The sequence below is a fragment of the Peromyscus maniculatus genome, chromosome 1, assembly GCF_049852395.1.
Source record: "Peromyscus maniculatus bairdii isolate BWxNUB_F1_BW_parent chromosome 1, HU_Pman_BW_mat_3.1, whole genome shotgun sequence".
Classification (NCBI taxonomy): Eukaryota; Metazoa; Chordata; class Mammalia; order Rodentia; family Cricetidae; genus Peromyscus; species Peromyscus maniculatus.
In genome coordinates this window covers 8,922,639-8,938,759 of record NC_134852.1, presented here as the reverse complement: position 1 = coordinate 8,938,759, position 16,121 = coordinate 8,922,639, and the positions used below count along the sequence as shown (strand labels likewise).

Genomic DNA, 16,121 nt, shown 5'->3' with positions numbered 1-16,121 from the left:
TAGACTGGGCCACAAAGTGAGTTCAAGTCTAGCCTGGACAACTCTATGAAAACTCTTAAAATGAAAAGAGGGCTGGGGGTGCAACTCAGTTGTAGAAAACTCATCGACCATGCGTGAGACCATCAGTTCAGCCTCCAGTATCACAAAAGGAGGAACACAAAAAGGATGTTAAAAAGATGGAAAATTATAATTATAATCAATGGTCTCGGTTTGCTTTCTACAGCTGTGGTAAAACACCATGACAGAAGCAACTTGGGGAGGAAAAGATTTATTTAGCTTATAGGTTACAGTCTGTCATCAGGGGAAGCCGAGGTAGGAAATCAAGGCAGGAACATGGATGCAGGAACATGGATACAGGAACTGAAGGCAGAGGCCATGGAAGAGTGGTGTGTACTAGCTTTCCCAGTTTGCATTTTATAAAACCCAGAACCACCTGCCCAAGGTGGCACCATCCACAGTGATCTGTGGCCCCCCACATCAATCATTAATCAAGAAAATATCCCACAGATTTGCCTACAGGACAATCTGATTGAGACATTTTCTCAATGGACATCTCCTCTTCCCGGATAACCCTAGCTTGTGTCTAGTTGACTGCTCCCTTCCCAAAAAACACAACCAAGAAAAAAACAACTAACTAAGGGAAGGGGAAAATGATGTAGTTATATTATAATCTCACAAATAAAAGAAAAAATATATTAAAAAAACTAACCCTCATACTAACCAGTAGAGAAGAAATAGCATCAGATCCACCTAGGACCACACCGTGTGATAGCTCTGTGTACTATGGATTTTTTTGTCTTGAAAGAAAGGAAGACAAGGCTGATTCTGGCCCATGTTTTCAAAGAGAGTATTCTATTATTGCAGGAGAGCATGCAATAGGAGCAGCTCCATGGGAGTGACAGTGGCAGAGAGTTAGATGGGAACCCAAAGTGAGCATCACCTTCAAAGAGCAGCCTCCATTGACCTACATATATCACATCTCCCCACACAGCGCCCTCTGCTGGGGAGTAAGTGTTCAAACACATGAGCCTGTGATGGACACTTTACACTTGAACCTTACGTTCTGCAGATGGATCCAGGCTTCTAATGGCTTTTCCTTTTTGCAAGATGCATCCCCACCTGCAGTTCCCAGTGTTTACCCACAGCCACTATTTGCTCCATCTCTGTGCAGCCAATTCCTGAAAGTCTTCCTTGTGTGATACCCTGCGGCTGTTCCAATCTTCAGCTAGTATCACCAAGAGAACCACAAGGACCAGCCCTGCCATACCCATCCGGATTGAATTCTCCATCATGGAATTTTGCTTGCTGGAGTCTAGAGACATAAGGGAAAGAAATGGGTAATTATTGGCCATGATCCATTCTATCTCAGTTCTATATCCCTGAAGTAGGGACTCTTTGCCCTATACATTGCCAAAACCCGGTCCTAGCCCCTTTTAATGAGCTCACATATTCACAGTCACCACACTTCTAGGGTGTGTGAGATAGAGGAAGACCAAGGGTGAGAAATTGTGGTTCCAGGGAAAGGAGGAGTTGTGCTTTATTTTCTCACCTCATTTGGTCAATACCTCCCTGCGTCAGGAGCTCTGAATTTTTTCCTTCATACTTTCCTCACCCTACATGACAATTTATGTTCCTCTCAAATGTGTCAAAATAGACACACCGACACTGCAAGATTTAAGATAAGTTTAGCTGAAACGTATCTCTACTTAAAAATGACCATTGTGATGATGATGGAGCCAATTGCCTTATGCATGCTAGGCAGGTGCTCTGTCGCTCAACTTCATTCCAACTTCTCATTTCCAATTATTGTATGATGTTTGTAGACAAGGATGCTCAAGTGAGCTACTTTTTAAAATTTTTTCACAGGTTAGTTGGTCTTTATCTTTATAAACCTGTTTCCCCCGCCCCCATGGCTGTAATGTAATATATGAGCTGACAATGTTCAGAAAAATTGAATGTTCAACAATATTCTCTAGCATGCATAAGTTTGTGAGACTCTATCTCAGAACAACAAATAGATTCCATGACCTAGTCAATTATATGAAATGTGATTTTTTCCTTTTATCATTATCATGAACATGCATTTTAAGATTTAGTTTGGTTGAGTTCGTTATTTCTTTTCTTTAGAGCAAGCACGTCCTGTATCTTGTTTTAGAAGCCATTTCCTATGTCAGGGTCAAGGTAATTCCCTTTTGTGGTCTCCCACAGGATATACTTGGCAGTTAAGCCTCTAATCCATCAGCAATGTGTTCTTGTTTAATTGAACTTTTTTAATTGAACTCTAATTCTTCTGCAGGGAAATCCAGGTGTCTCTCTGCCACTCATTGGAAAGACCCATCTAGCTTTACAACCTTGTGACACACGGTTACCACACTGCAGAGCTCACAGCATCGCTGGGGTGATGATACTTTTCTCAAAAGATGGGCAGGAGAAGCAGAATGTGGTCAACCCACTCAGCTACCAGCAACTAGTTTCCTCTACCAGAAATCTCACCTTTTTTTTGCTCCTTCAAGTGCAGTTTTATATGTCAACAACAAAATAGATGAGTCTTATCATTCAATCTTTATAGTCAATCACTCCCAGTGGATTCTCAAAGTGAATTTAAAGATTGCTAGCTACTAAAATAAGTGACCCTGAATGTGATTCTCTCCTTTATCAATAGACTGAGAAGATGGATGGATGGTGCAGTGGTTAAAAGCATTTGCTGCACTTGCCGAGGTTCTGCACCCACACTGGATGGTTCAGTATCACCTGTAAATTCAGCTCCAGGGAATCAATCACCCTCTTCTTGTGCATACACACACACACACACACACACACACACACACACACACACACACACACACGCCCCTTTCTCCTCATGCTCTTCGGGAGAGTGAGTCTTTACTGCCATACGCCTCTTTCTCAGAACACCTCTTCACACTCCCACCTACAGGCAGCATTGGTGGAAAACAAAGAGTCGGGCTGTGATGCATCTACCTGTGACAACGATCTCCAGGGCATTACTGGGGGCTGACCACACATGGGGGCTGCTGCTGTGCCAACCATAGCACCTGTAATTCCCAGAGAAGCCAGCATTCACAGGACCAAGACTGAAGTTGCCCTGATACTCTTCAGGTTGGTGCCATGGCGATGAAGTGTCTCCCTCCTTGGCCAGTGAAAATCTGCTGAACAGGGTGTGTGCTGAACTGCACTGGAAAGAAATGTTCCCTCCTGGTATCAGCACAGGGCTTTGATCTGTGGAGAGGACAGGTTTGTCGTATAAGCCTGAAAGAGAAGACATTGAGCTATTAGCAAAATTTTGTTCTTTAAAGCATTATTTTCAGGGGCTGGGGGGCAGTGGGTTTGCAGTTAAAAGCACTGGCTGCTCTATCAGAGTCACAACAGCTTGTAACTTCAGTTCTAGGGGATTTGATGCCCTCTTCTGGCTTCCAAGTGCACTGCATTCACATGGTCCACTGGCAGGCAAAAAATCCATATACAGAAAATAAAAAATTCAGTTGATGGTGCTGGAGAGAAGGATCAGTTGTTAAGAGCACTGGCTGCTCTTTCAGGGGTCCTGAGTTCAATTCCCAGACCCCACATGGTGGCTCACAACCATCTATAATTGCAGTTCCATGGGATCCGATGCACTCTTCTGATGTGCAGATATACATTCAGACAACACACTCATATACAGAAATAAATAAATCTTTTAACAAGAAAAACAATTCAGTTGAGTAAATTGACTAGAAGATGTTCTCCTCTTGCTATTTTAAAAAATTATTTGCAGCCAGGCATTATGGTTTGTGGATGTTACCTCAGCAATCCGGGGGGGGGGTGTGGTGAGGTAGGAAAGTCAAGAGTAAAGGTTCGTGTGGGATACTGAGTGAGACTCTGTCTCACAAGTAGAAATTTTATGGAATCAACTCTATGTCTGTCTGGGGCATGTGATGTACAACAGGGTTGTTTCCAACCATGAAGACAAAAATGGATATAACTGGAGATTATTATATTAAGTAAATTTAGTCAGACTCAGAAAAATCATGTTTTCTCTCAGTTGTGGATCATATACTTTTATATAGATATATAAATTAATGCATGACTATATGACGTGAAAAGAGAAGCAGTTATAAACACACACACACACACACACACACACACACACACACACACCCCGACAAGAACAAAAGCAAACTTATTATTTGTTATGGGGATGGAATCCAGGGCTTCATGTATAAGAGGCAAACACCATACTACTTTTCCTTATTCACCTTTTCCCCCTAATTTTTAAAGATTAAAAAAAAATTAAATATAATTTTTTATTGATTCTTTGGGGAATTGACATCGTGCTCTGCAATCCCACTCATTTCCCTGTCCTTCCATATGTGCTGTTCCCCCTTGCAGCTCCCCCAAAGAAAAACATTAATTAACAAACACCCCCCCCAAACACCTCACTCCTTTGTCCTTCCCACCTCTCCAACACCTCTTGGCTCATCTTAGTGGCACTGGGAGCTGCGGTGTGTTACACAGTAGACCCTTTTGTCCCAATGGCTTTACTTGCAGTTGTCCATGGTAATAAGTTGTTGGTCTGGTTCAAGGCCTCTCTGGCTTTTGGTACACCATCAATACTGACCCCTCACAAAACTCCTTTTAAGTATCCCACTGTTGCCCGGAGTCATGGAGATGCCGCAGCTCTGGTTCCACAGGACCAGTCCCTTCATGTGCTCCATAGATGGGGTAGATGTTGGGGTAGGCCAACTCAAAGCACTGGATGTGATACCTGTGTAGTCGCTGAGCTAGTCATTCCTATCCTCTGCTGGGACCACACCCCTCCGGCAAGGAGCAGAGCTAGCTCTCCTGCGTTCCCCACCATCGGGGTCAGCTCTCCTGTGCCCATGGTGAGGGTTGTGGCCAGATCTCCTAGGGCCAAGGCTGTCAGGGCCAGCTCTCCCATGTGGGGTGGGGCCAAGTCTCCTGCTGCAGCAGCAGGGGGAGGGGGCAGGGCCAGTCAAGGGTGGGACCAGCTCAGCATCAACATGCGTGATTTGCATTCTCTCCTCCCCCAGGTGGTAACATGGGCCACAGACATCAACACAGACAACAGCTGCAGAAGGACCATGGATCCAGACATGGCCCTTGGCAGTAGCTCAGCCTCAGATGTCACTCTGGTTCTGGGGCAGGACAGGCCACACAGATCAGTATGGCCCTGACAGCAGCATGGCCACAAATGGCCACTCAGACCCCTGGCAGCCATAGACTTTGATGCTAATAGGAGCTGCAGACATCCACACAGACCCTGGCTGAGGCAGGCCACAGATGCAGACATGGCGCTCTGTAGCAGTTCGGGCCTGGACGTCACCATGGCTCTGGGTGGCAGCACAGGCCAAGATCAGTATGATCTGGGGGCAGCATGGCACTCAGACACCAACACGGTCCCAGGTGGTGACCCAGATGCTTGGCATCTGCACGGCCTTTAGTGGTAACAGGAGCCATGGACATCCACACAGATCCTGGCTGCTGTAGGGTCACAGACCCAGACATGGTTCTTGGTAGAAGCTCGGCTGAATATCACCATGGCCCTGGGTGGCAGTTAGGCCACCCACATCAGCCTCTTCCTCACTGCCTTTGCTTCCTCGGTTCTGCCTCTCTCTCAGCACATGATCGGCTCTGCTTCTCTTTCTCTCCCGTTTCTCCACCATAGAGTTGCCTTGAGGTGCTGGGAGGGACTGTGGGTAAATTCCACCCACCCAGGCTGAGCAGGGCCAGGCAGGCTTGTGGGTCGATTTTTTTATTTATTTAAATTTTGAGACAGGGTCTTGAAATATAACTCAGATTCGCTTTGAACTTATGATCCTTCTGTCTCACCTTGAGTGCTGGGACTACTGGTGTGTACCAAACACACCCAATTTTTCATCCCTTCTTGTCCCCTGTCCTTCTCTCTCCTCCTCTCCCTTCCCCTCCTCTCCCATTTCCACTCTCTCTCCTCCCATCATCTTCTCACCCCTTCCCTTCCTCTGCCCCTTCTCTGTTTCTGTCAAAAGGCTCTCATGTAGCCGGGGCTGACCTCAAATTAACTACGGAGCAATGGATGACCTAGAACGTCTGCTTCTCCTGCCTCCACCTCTGGGATTATTGAGTTACTAGTGTGCATCATCACATCTGGCTTATTTTTAAAACTAAAAAGGTTTTGTGTGTTTATCATGTACACTATGATGTTGTATATCTATCATGCAAGCCATGACGTTTGATACATGTATACATTTTGTAATGGCTAATTGGAGTGAATAGCACATATATCACCTGACACAGTTATGTTTTTTGTGGTAAAGAACAGTTGAAATACAACATGCATAGCCTCTGGTTTTCTTGTAATGACCCATGACCCAGTGTAGTCATGAGAAAAGGAGAAAAGTATCAGTCAATTTCTAAGAATGGAAAGTCCCAGAAAATACTTACCCGTGCTCTTCAAAACTGTCAAGGCTATCAAAAGCAAGAGAGAGAACTAAATACAATGTAAGATCTTGGATGGGGTCCTGGAGTAGATAAAGGCCATTAGATAGCAACTAAGGAACTCTGAATATACTTGAGATACCAGCTAAGAGAGAGATCAATATTTATTCATTCATTCTTGATCTTCTCAGTCTTCAACATCTTCTTAGTTTTTCTGAACCTAAAGCTATCCTAAAAATATGTGAGGTGGGGAAGATCTGGGAAGAATTGCGGGAGGGAAAAGAATATGATAAAAAATGTATTGTATGAAAACAATTTAAATAAAAATTTAAAAAGTATGAACATCATCGAATGCAGAGACTCACAGCTGCCCAAGATATAGAGAAAAAAGATGGCTGTGGTCCCAAACATAAACAAGACATTTATACCATCCCTGTCTAAGACTCAGGGAACACTTTCCAAAGGTGAATGGGAAGTATTCAAGAGTCAGAGGACAGGGTGAGAGTTAGTAAATGTCATTCTCTAGACTTGACAGACCCATCACAATTATTAACATACAACCGTAATTACCTGCATTCAGTCCACACAAGAGCAACCCTGTCAACAGTAGGTCAAGGAAGCAGGGGACTTGGGGGATGAGGGAGTAATCAGGGGCTCCTGCCCTTTATGACGGGATTACTGGCTCTTGACAGACTCTGGGGGAGGGGGAATCTTTGCCTTTAGTTGTGTACCTACTGAGGATCCCGCCAGGCTCCAGACGTTTATCTACAAACCCCTAGTAATAGGAATGGACCTGGTTAATCTCAGTGGGTCACAAAACAAAAATGAATAGAAGTGGGGGTGAGAGTGGTTAGTGTGCACTGCGTACACTGTGTTAGTTACCTCTTAACAATTGTAATGAACAAAAATAAAGACAAAAACCAAAGTCTGCTCATTAAGACAAAACCATCCGAAGGCCAGGTTCCCAAGATGTCTCCTCACCTGTCACCACCACCTCCAGGGGTTTGCTCCACTCTGACCAGTGGTACTTCTTCTTATACTGACACTGATAACCTCCTGCCATGGTTGTATTCATGTGGTTGATGATGAATTCAGCCTTTTTCTGAAATCCTAATTTCTTCTCGATGACTGTGTGCGTGGAGTTTTTCATCAGGGACAGCTGATACAGGAAGGCTTCGGGTATTCCCCAGCAGAGAATCCTCACAGAACCATTCCAGGGAACCACAGGACTTGTGGCAGCAGATATGGTAGGAATGGGAAGTTCTGAAAGGAAACGGAGCCTAGGCTCAGATGGCTTGCAGAAGCTATTTTATTTCATCTGTGTTGGGGGCCATGAGTTAAACTGCAAAGGACCTATAACCATTTCAATTTGAAATAGTATTGTGTCTGGAGATAAATCTCAGTTGCTAAAGTGCTTGACCTGCAAGCTCTGTGTTTCAATTAATTTCTTTTTCTTTTATATGTATTGGCGTGTTGCCTGCATGTGTGTCTGTGTAAGGTGTCAGATCTTGGAGTTACAGACAGTTGTGAGCTGCCACATGGGTGCTGGGAATTGAACCAGGGTCCTTTGGAAGAGCAGCCAGCACTCTTAACCATTGAGGCATCTCTCTAGCCCCCTTGATTTGCAAGAATGAGCACCTAACTTGCCTCTCCAGAACTCACACCAACAACCAGAAGTGGTGAGGTGCACTTATAAACCCATTGTGGAGGCAGAGGCAAGCAAATTTCAGGGCTTTCGGGCCAGTCAGGCTAGCTTAATCAGTGAGCCCCAGGCCAGTGAGAGATTCTGCTTCAAAGAACAGCAGTGAATGCAGACTCATGGTTTCCTGTGATGCTGATAATTTGTGAAGGCTGAGTGTACAGCCTTAAATGGGAGACTTAAACCACCTCCTCTAAGTCTCAGGGAACATAATTGGAAAGTGTGTGGAGAGTAGGTAAGAGATGGAAGACAGGGAGACGAGCTGTCAAATGTCATCCTTAGGGGCTGACATAGCCAATGCAAACATATTTCACAGCAGCAACAGCAGCTGCCAGCAAAGAGCCTGCAGAAGACAGCTTGTCAATAACTAATGATAGATGGGAGAAGAGCCCACCTGTCCTCACCCCTCTTTGCTGAATTATTGATTACTAATGGATTCTGAGAAAGGGGTAGGCATTATCTTGAGTATGTACCCATTAGTGAGTCCTTCAGGCTCCAGTGGATGCCTGTAAACCCATGGTTACTCAGGAGGCCCTGGTTAAACTCATTGGGCCAAATACACACACACACACACACACACACACACACACACACACACACACACACACCCCTCACACACACAAACCAAAAAGGCATGGACATGTGAAAGAGACTTGTAGGGAAGAAGTGGAGGGTAAGAAGTGTAGGAGGGAGGTAAGAGAAAGTGTGAGAGTGTTATCAATAAGAATTCACTGTATACAGGTATGAACTTGTCAAAGAACAAGTGTAATTAAATATTTTTAAAAGAACAAGAAGGTGGACATCACCTGAAGGGGAACAACAGCAATTTTGTCCTGTGTCCACTATATGCACACAGATGTGCATGCTCACCTGCACATACATGAACAACCCTCCCAAAGGAAGCAGTTGTTTTGGGTATATTTCATACATTGAAATATATACATGGTTTTACTATGCAGTTTCAAACTCACAACCGTTTTGCCTCCCAAGAATTTGGGTTACAGATGTGTACCGCCATTGCTAGGCTTTTTCAAAAATGACTGTTCGTGTTAATTTAGTTGCACTGATTGCTTTATCATGCTGTACACTCATCATCACCATTTATGATGGTTTCACAACCTCAGATAGAAACCCTGTAACCATGAAGCAGTAAATTGTCACTCTCCCTTAGTCAGAATCTGGACTTCAAACCCATTTCTTGTCTCCAAGTACCAAAAATAAAAAAAAAATTGTAAAAGAGATATGTGTGTGTGATTGCATGCATATTTGTGTATATTTTATAAATAATACATACACACATACATGTATAAATACACACACATGTGTATGTATGTATGTATCTGATAGAGGAATGAAGAGTTCTGAGGGCCAGGGCCAGGTAATCTGGAACCAGAATGGGCAGATCCTGGTGCTGAGTCCAGGACCTCACGGGGAGCCAGAACATGTTAGTTATCTTCCTGGCTTTACTGTTGATTGCCTTGAGCAAGCGATTTTTTTGCATCTTTAAGACTTTATTCTCAGCTTTTAATCATTGTATGAAATAGGCAATGGGGCACTCAAAGCCCTCAGATTCTCTTCGTCGTGGGTGTTTGCTCCATGGGTGCAGCTGAGTTGGTGTAATGCTTCCCATCACACAGGAAGTCATGGGTGTGACCTTTGGTATCACAAAGCCAAACCAAAACTAAAATGTAAGTACTACGTGTTCACTCTCATATGTGGATGTTTAGAAATGTGATTTTAAAATGCTTTTTCATTTCCACATGTGCACTTAAAATACACTTTGGTCATTTTCACCACCCCCATTTCTCTCTCTGATCTTCCTGCTCTGTTGCCAAATTCACCCTTGTCAAAAAGCCCTTTAGATGTCTACTTTTTTCCCTTCACCATGTGGGTTTTTTTCATTTTTAATTATTTTTTTCATTTATTTTACATACTGACCACAGTTTCCCCTCCCTCCTCTCCTCCCATTCTCTCCCCACCTCCTATCCACTCCCTCCCAATTCACTCCTCCTCCATCATCTCCATTCAGAAAAGGCCAGGCCTCCCATGGGGATGCACAAAACATGGCACATCAAGTTGAGGCAAGATCAAGCCCTATGCCAAGGCTGGGTGAGGTAATCCAGCATGGGGAACAGGTTCCCCTAAACCTGATAAGCACCAGCTGATGAACACCTTCGGTAATATTGTAGGATACAAGATTAACTAAAAATTCAGTAGTCCTTCTACAGACAAATGGTAAATGGGATAAGAAAAAATCAGAGAAACAACACTCTTCACAACAGCCACAAGTAACAGAAAATATCCTGGGGGTAACTCTAGCCAAACAAGTGAAAGACCTATATGACAAGAACTTTATGTCTTTGAAGAAAGAAATTGAAGAAGATATCAAAAAATGAGAAGATCTCTCACACTCATGGATAGGTAGGATTAACATATTAATAATGGCAATCTTACCAAAAGCAATCTACAGATTCAACACAATTTTAATCAAAACCCCAACACAATTCTTCACAGACCTTGAAAGAACAATACTCAACTTCATATGGAAAAACAAATAATCCAGGATAGCTAAAACAATCTTGTACAATAAAGAAACTTCCAGAGGTATCATCATCCCTCACTTCAAGCTGTACTATAGAGGTATAGTTACAAAACCAGCTTGGTATTGGCATAAAAACCGACATGTGGATCAATGGAATAGAACTGAAGACCCTGACATTAATCCACACACCTCTGAACACCTGATTTTTTGACAAAGAAGCCAAAACTGTACAATAGAAAAAAAATAGCATCTTCAACAAATGGTGCTGGTGTAACTGGAAGTCCACATGTAGAAGAATGCAAATAGATCCATATGTATTGCCCTGTGCAAAACTCAAGTCCAAGTGGATAAAAGACCTCAACAGTTAACAAATCCATTTACACTGAACCTGATAGAAGAGGAAGTAGGAAGTAGCTTGAATCTGTCGGTACAGGAGGCAACTTCCTGAATATAACACCAGCAGCACAGACACTGAGATAGACAACTAACAAATGGGATCTCCTGAAACTGAAAAGCTTCTGTAAGGAAAAGAACACCGTCAATAAGACAAAATGGTAGCTTACAGAATGGGAAAAGATCTTCACTAACCTCACATCTGACAGGGGTGATCTCCAAAATATACAAAGAAATCAAGGAGTGAGACATAAAAAAACCAAATAATCTAATTAAAAATGGGTACAGATATAAACAGAATTCTCAACAGAAGAATATCAAATGATTGGAAGACACTTAAGAACTGTTCAACATCCTCACTCAGGATGATATTTTCTAGTTCCCTTCATTTGCCTGCAAATTTCATGATTTTTTTCACATCCAAGTAATACACTACTGTGTATATGTACCACATTTTCTTTATCCATTCTTCAGTTGAAGGGAATTTAGGTTGTTTCCATGTTATGGCTATTATGAATAATGTGGCTATGAACACAGCTGAGCAAGTGTCCTCGTGGTATGATTGAGCATCCTTTGGGTATATGCCCAAGAGTGCTATCTTGGGCATATACCCAAAGGTTTTGAGGTAGATCAATTCCCAATTTTCTGAGAAACCACTATACTGATTTGCAAAGTGGCCGTGTGGGGGTCTTGCCCCACTGGGAACTTAGGTCACCCCTGAAGAGGTGGCCTAGAACTAAGGAAAGGTAAGTGCACCGCTCACCCATTTCCCAGCCTTCCTCTTAGTCAGAGACAATCAGATGCAGTGGGGAGTCGAGCAAGAACTTGTTTATTGTTAGGCAGTAAGCCTCTTTTATAGAAGAAAAACCTCAGAACCTTAGGAGGAAGTGGAAGGAACCAACCAATTGTTTTAAAGTTTACCCTATACTCATTTCCTTGTTTAGGAGTTATTTATGCACTGACATTATCTCCTGATCTTTGTATCTTATCTCAGCATAAAGAACTTGAGCAAACTTCCTTTCAGCATCATTTGTATCTAATCTCTGCATAAACAACTTGGGCTAACTTCCTCTCAGCATCATCTCTGTAGCTCATGTATGTCCTACGGTGGCTGTATCAGTCTGCACTCCCACCAACAGTGGAGGAGAGTTCCCCTTGCTCCACATCCTCTCCAACATAAGCTGTCTTCAGTGTTTTTGATCTTAGCCTTTCTTACAGAATAGTCACTAGGGAAATGCAAATCAAAACAACTCTGTACCATCTTATACCTTTCAGAATGGCTAAGATAAAGAAACAGTAATGACAGCTTATGTTAGAGAGGATGTAGAGTAAGGAGAACACTCCTCCACTGCTGGTGGGAGTGAAAACTTTTACAGCTATTTTGGAAATCAATATGGCAGTTTCTCAGAAAATTGGAAATCAATCTACCTCCAGGCCCAGCTTTACCAATCTTGAGCATATACCCACAGGATGCTCAGTCATACATACAACAAGGACACTTGCTCAACTGTGTTCATAGCAGCATTATTTGTAATACCCAGAACTTGAAAACAACCTAGATTCTCCTCAACCAAAAAATGGATAAAGTAATTTGGTACATTGACACAATGGAATATTACTCAGATGTAAAAAACAATGACCTCACGAAACTAGCAGGCAAATAGAGGAATTAGAAAAAAAAATTATTCTGACTGAGGTAATCCAGACTCAGAAAGACAAACATGGTATGTACCCACTCATAAGTGGATATTAGGAGTGAAGTAAAGGATAACCAGCCTACAATCCACAGCCACAGAGAGGCTAGATAATAAAGAGGGCCCCAAAAGAGATGCACGGATTTCCCTGAGAAGGGGAAATAGAACAGATCTCCTGGGTAAACTGGGGTTGGGGTTGGGGGCCGGGTGGGGGGATGGGCACATGAGGGATTAGGTTGGGTGGGCTTGGCATGGGAGGTAGTTGGGGGCAGGATGGAGTGAGAGAGTAATGAAAGAGAAGCTTAATAGAGGGGACATTTGGGGATTAGGGAGAAACCTGGTGATGTCTTCTTTTGACCCACCAGTTTTCATCAGAGTTTATTGGATGTATGTGGGATGCTATTTAATGGCATGTAGGCTACACTACTGAAGAAAATGACAATCCCTTCCCCAGAACCCATTAACTGCCCATAGACCCCCCAATGAGGTTTGTGACTACCTCCATGATTTCATATAGTTAAAACAGCTGAGTAATTTCATATCTGAACCTAACACTCAATCAGTCATTTAGAAGACATTGAAAGAGTACTTAACATATACCTGACATCACATTTTGCCCTATAGATACAAGATTAAATAAACAATAATTGATGATGACAATAAATTTGACCTGAATATAGAATAATGGTCACTAGAGGGATTGGGGACAGACAAAGGCTGAAAAATGGGCAGTTCAATAAATTCTAGTTCTCTAGATGACTACAGTTTTCAATAACCTATTGTGAATAAACAGGAGAGAGGAATTTGAAAAGCCCTAAATACGATATACTAAGGTAAAAGGCAAGGGCAGATATTCAAGGTTGTCCTCTGACCTCCAGATGCATACTGTGGCATTTTCATATATATGGAGATATAAATATTAATTAATCTGGTTTGGTTAGCACATGTGGTCTGAATACACTGAGTATTTCATCCCATTGTACCCTGTAAATTTGTGCAGTTGAGATCCCAAGTGCACACGTGTGGCTCTGTGATCAACAGTGTCAAGTTGTAGAAAAGGAGATCAGGCGACTGGTGTGGAAGTTCAGACAGGGAAGTGGAGGGACTGTGTGGGAGGTGTGCCTAGGTGGGATGGAGCACTGTAGAGAGAAGGGGCACTACAGGAAAGGCTGAGGGTTGATAAAGGCACAAAGTGAAAGATAAACTCAATGAAGGTAAGCATGGGTGAAGAGGGGAAGAGACAGACATTCTGGAGGAGCAGATACAAGCCAGGAAGAGGAAGGTGGGAGGCAACTTAGAGCACTGCACCTAAGACAGCTCTGAGGAGCTATCAGAGGGAGATACCTAGAACTGTGTCTTAAGCATACAAATAACTCAGTCTTTGGAAGGATTCAGGAGAGAGAAGACATGGTAGGTGAGGGGTTCACATGTACTAGGAGACCAAAACAGGAGTCAGAGTGACAAAATATGCAGAATTTAACCTGATTACCGCTTCCTTCAGTTTAAGTCAATGCTTCCCTCAGTACTACTTAGGGTTCAGCATTGTGGTAGAGTACATGGCTGTATAATAGAGCTAGAGTAGACCGACTTCCTCTAAACAGGTGAAGTAAACAAACCTTGGTTTTGGAGAAAAAAGGAATCAACACTCAGGAGGATGTTAGACAAAACCAACTCTTATGCTTCCTCTTATGACTATTCAGTAGAACACAGGTCTTTGTTAGACATGCAGCCAGCAGAGGCCAAGGCTGTATCTACAGAGGGCCCTGGGGTCCCCTTAATGAGATAACACAGTGATGGAAACAGAAAACAATAGAATGGGAGTAGAAGGGGAGTTTACTTGGGCTTCAGACTATCTTTCCAACATTCTACTCCACAGCTGTCATGAGTAGCATTTAAGGTTTTGTGACAGATAAGACTTAGAGGGCACTTACCTTCTTGTGCCCAAATTGTCTGGCCCAGGAAGACTGCTGGAAGAGAACCATTGGTAAAAATTTAATCTTCCAATATCCAAACTCTGGTACAAGTCTCCCTGCATAATGAGTTATGGAGTGAATCTGTATGTATGTAAGTATGTATGTATGTGTGTATGTGTCTCTCTACCTATCTATTCATTTATCTACAGCCTATCTATTATCTATATAGCTATTATCTATAGTAATTTCAGTTATCTCTCTATAATCTATTATCTATTATGTATGTATGTATGCATATATGTATGTGTTGATCATCTCTACCTACCCATATAGGTATTATCTATTAATTGATAATCTTTTATAAATTATCTGCAATCTATCAATAAATCTGCCAGTCAGTTTCAATCACTGATTTATCACCTCTATAGATAATCTAGTTTTGTCTGTGTTGTATCATTTCTTCTGTCTAGCTCTAGATTTCAAATGTATGTCTGTATATCCACAAGAATATTTTTTTCCAAAAACAAACACACCTGAAGGGTCACCCTTACATTTTCAGTCTCCCTGTCTCTACCCTGCAGTTATCAAAAAACCCAGACAGTATGAAATGTATTGAATAGAGGCAAGCAAGCCCCACAAGATTCTAACAGAGACCCAGTTACTACCACCTCAGCAGAATGATAAGGAGATTAAACTATCCTTGGCTGCCACTAAAATCAATTAGCTTTTGTGTTAAGAGAGGTTCTAGCTTTTGTGGAATCTCTGTCTTTCTTTCAAACCCAGTTTCATTTCAGGACTCACCGAGACACAGGAAGGTGGTGTCCTGTGGAGCCATGATGTTGATATGTCCTCAACTTCCTGTCTGTGTGCATTAATAGACAACAGATACTTTTGAGACTGTAGGACTCACAGGATGTGTGAGGTCTGAGTTCCTGACCACAGGATTTCTACATCTTTTGCTCCATAGGCAAATGGAACAGTTCCTTTTTGAAAAGTTCTCAGCTGCTCTTGGGTGGACTTTTAGAAGAGGCCAAGAATCCTGTTTATATTTCAGACATGAAAGGAGGGTTTTCCTCAATGCAATGTTGATTGGTGCTCAAATTCCTGTGTCTTTTTGCACCTGGAATTTCTTTTTAATTTTTGCTGGCAGTCTTTATTATGCATCCCAGTGTATCTCATAACTCACTTATGAAGCACAGCCTGAACTCAAAATGAGTTCCTTTTCCTTCACCTTGCCAAATGAGGGAGTACAAGTGTGCACAGCCATATTTGTTTTTAACCTTTTTTATTCCGATTTTTAAGGGAGTAAAGGTTTATCTGACCCACAGTTCCATCATTATGTGTGAGTTACAGAGACAATCACTTGGACAGGTCACATTGCATCCTTAGTTAGAACAGAGATAAAGGAATACATGCTTATGCTCAGCTTGCTGTATTCATTCTTAGGC

The 16,121-nt window shown here is 42.6% G+C and overlaps 1 protein-coding gene across 1 annotated transcript; it reads right to left on the bottom strand.

Annotated features, from left to right (window-relative positions):
• Positions 1-252: 252 nt before the first annotated feature.
• Positions 253-15,538, bottom strand: LOC102923506 (immunoglobulin alpha Fc receptor). Its single transcript, XM_076564527.1, has 5 exons — positions 15,475-15,538; positions 14,692-14,727; positions 7,414-7,695; positions 2,980-3,267; positions 253-1,312 (listed from the first exon to the last, which is right to left on the bottom strand). Exons 1-5 carry the CDS (start codon positions 15,506-15,508, stop codon positions 1,149-1,151), a joined length of 804 nt encoding a protein of 267 aa, XP_076420642.1. The 5' UTR covers positions 15,509-15,538; the 3' UTR covers positions 253-1,148.
• Between the last annotated feature and the right edge of the window lie 583 nt (positions 15,539-16,121).

Bases quoted from the DNA above. Each gene is read 5' to 3' on its own strand.
- LOC102923506 (XM_076564527.1), bottom strand. From the start codon at position 15,508: ATGGCTCCACAGGACACCACCTTCCTGTGTCTCG. The intron at 3,268-7,413 runs GTGAGGAGACAT...CTTCTCTTTCAG, and splicing joins CCTGGAGGTGGTGGTGACAG to GCTTATACGACAAACCTGTC. The intron at 1,313-2,979 runs GTAGATGCATCA...TTATGTCTCTAG, and splicing joins CCTGGAGATCGTTGTCACAG to ACTCCAGCAAGCAAAATTCC.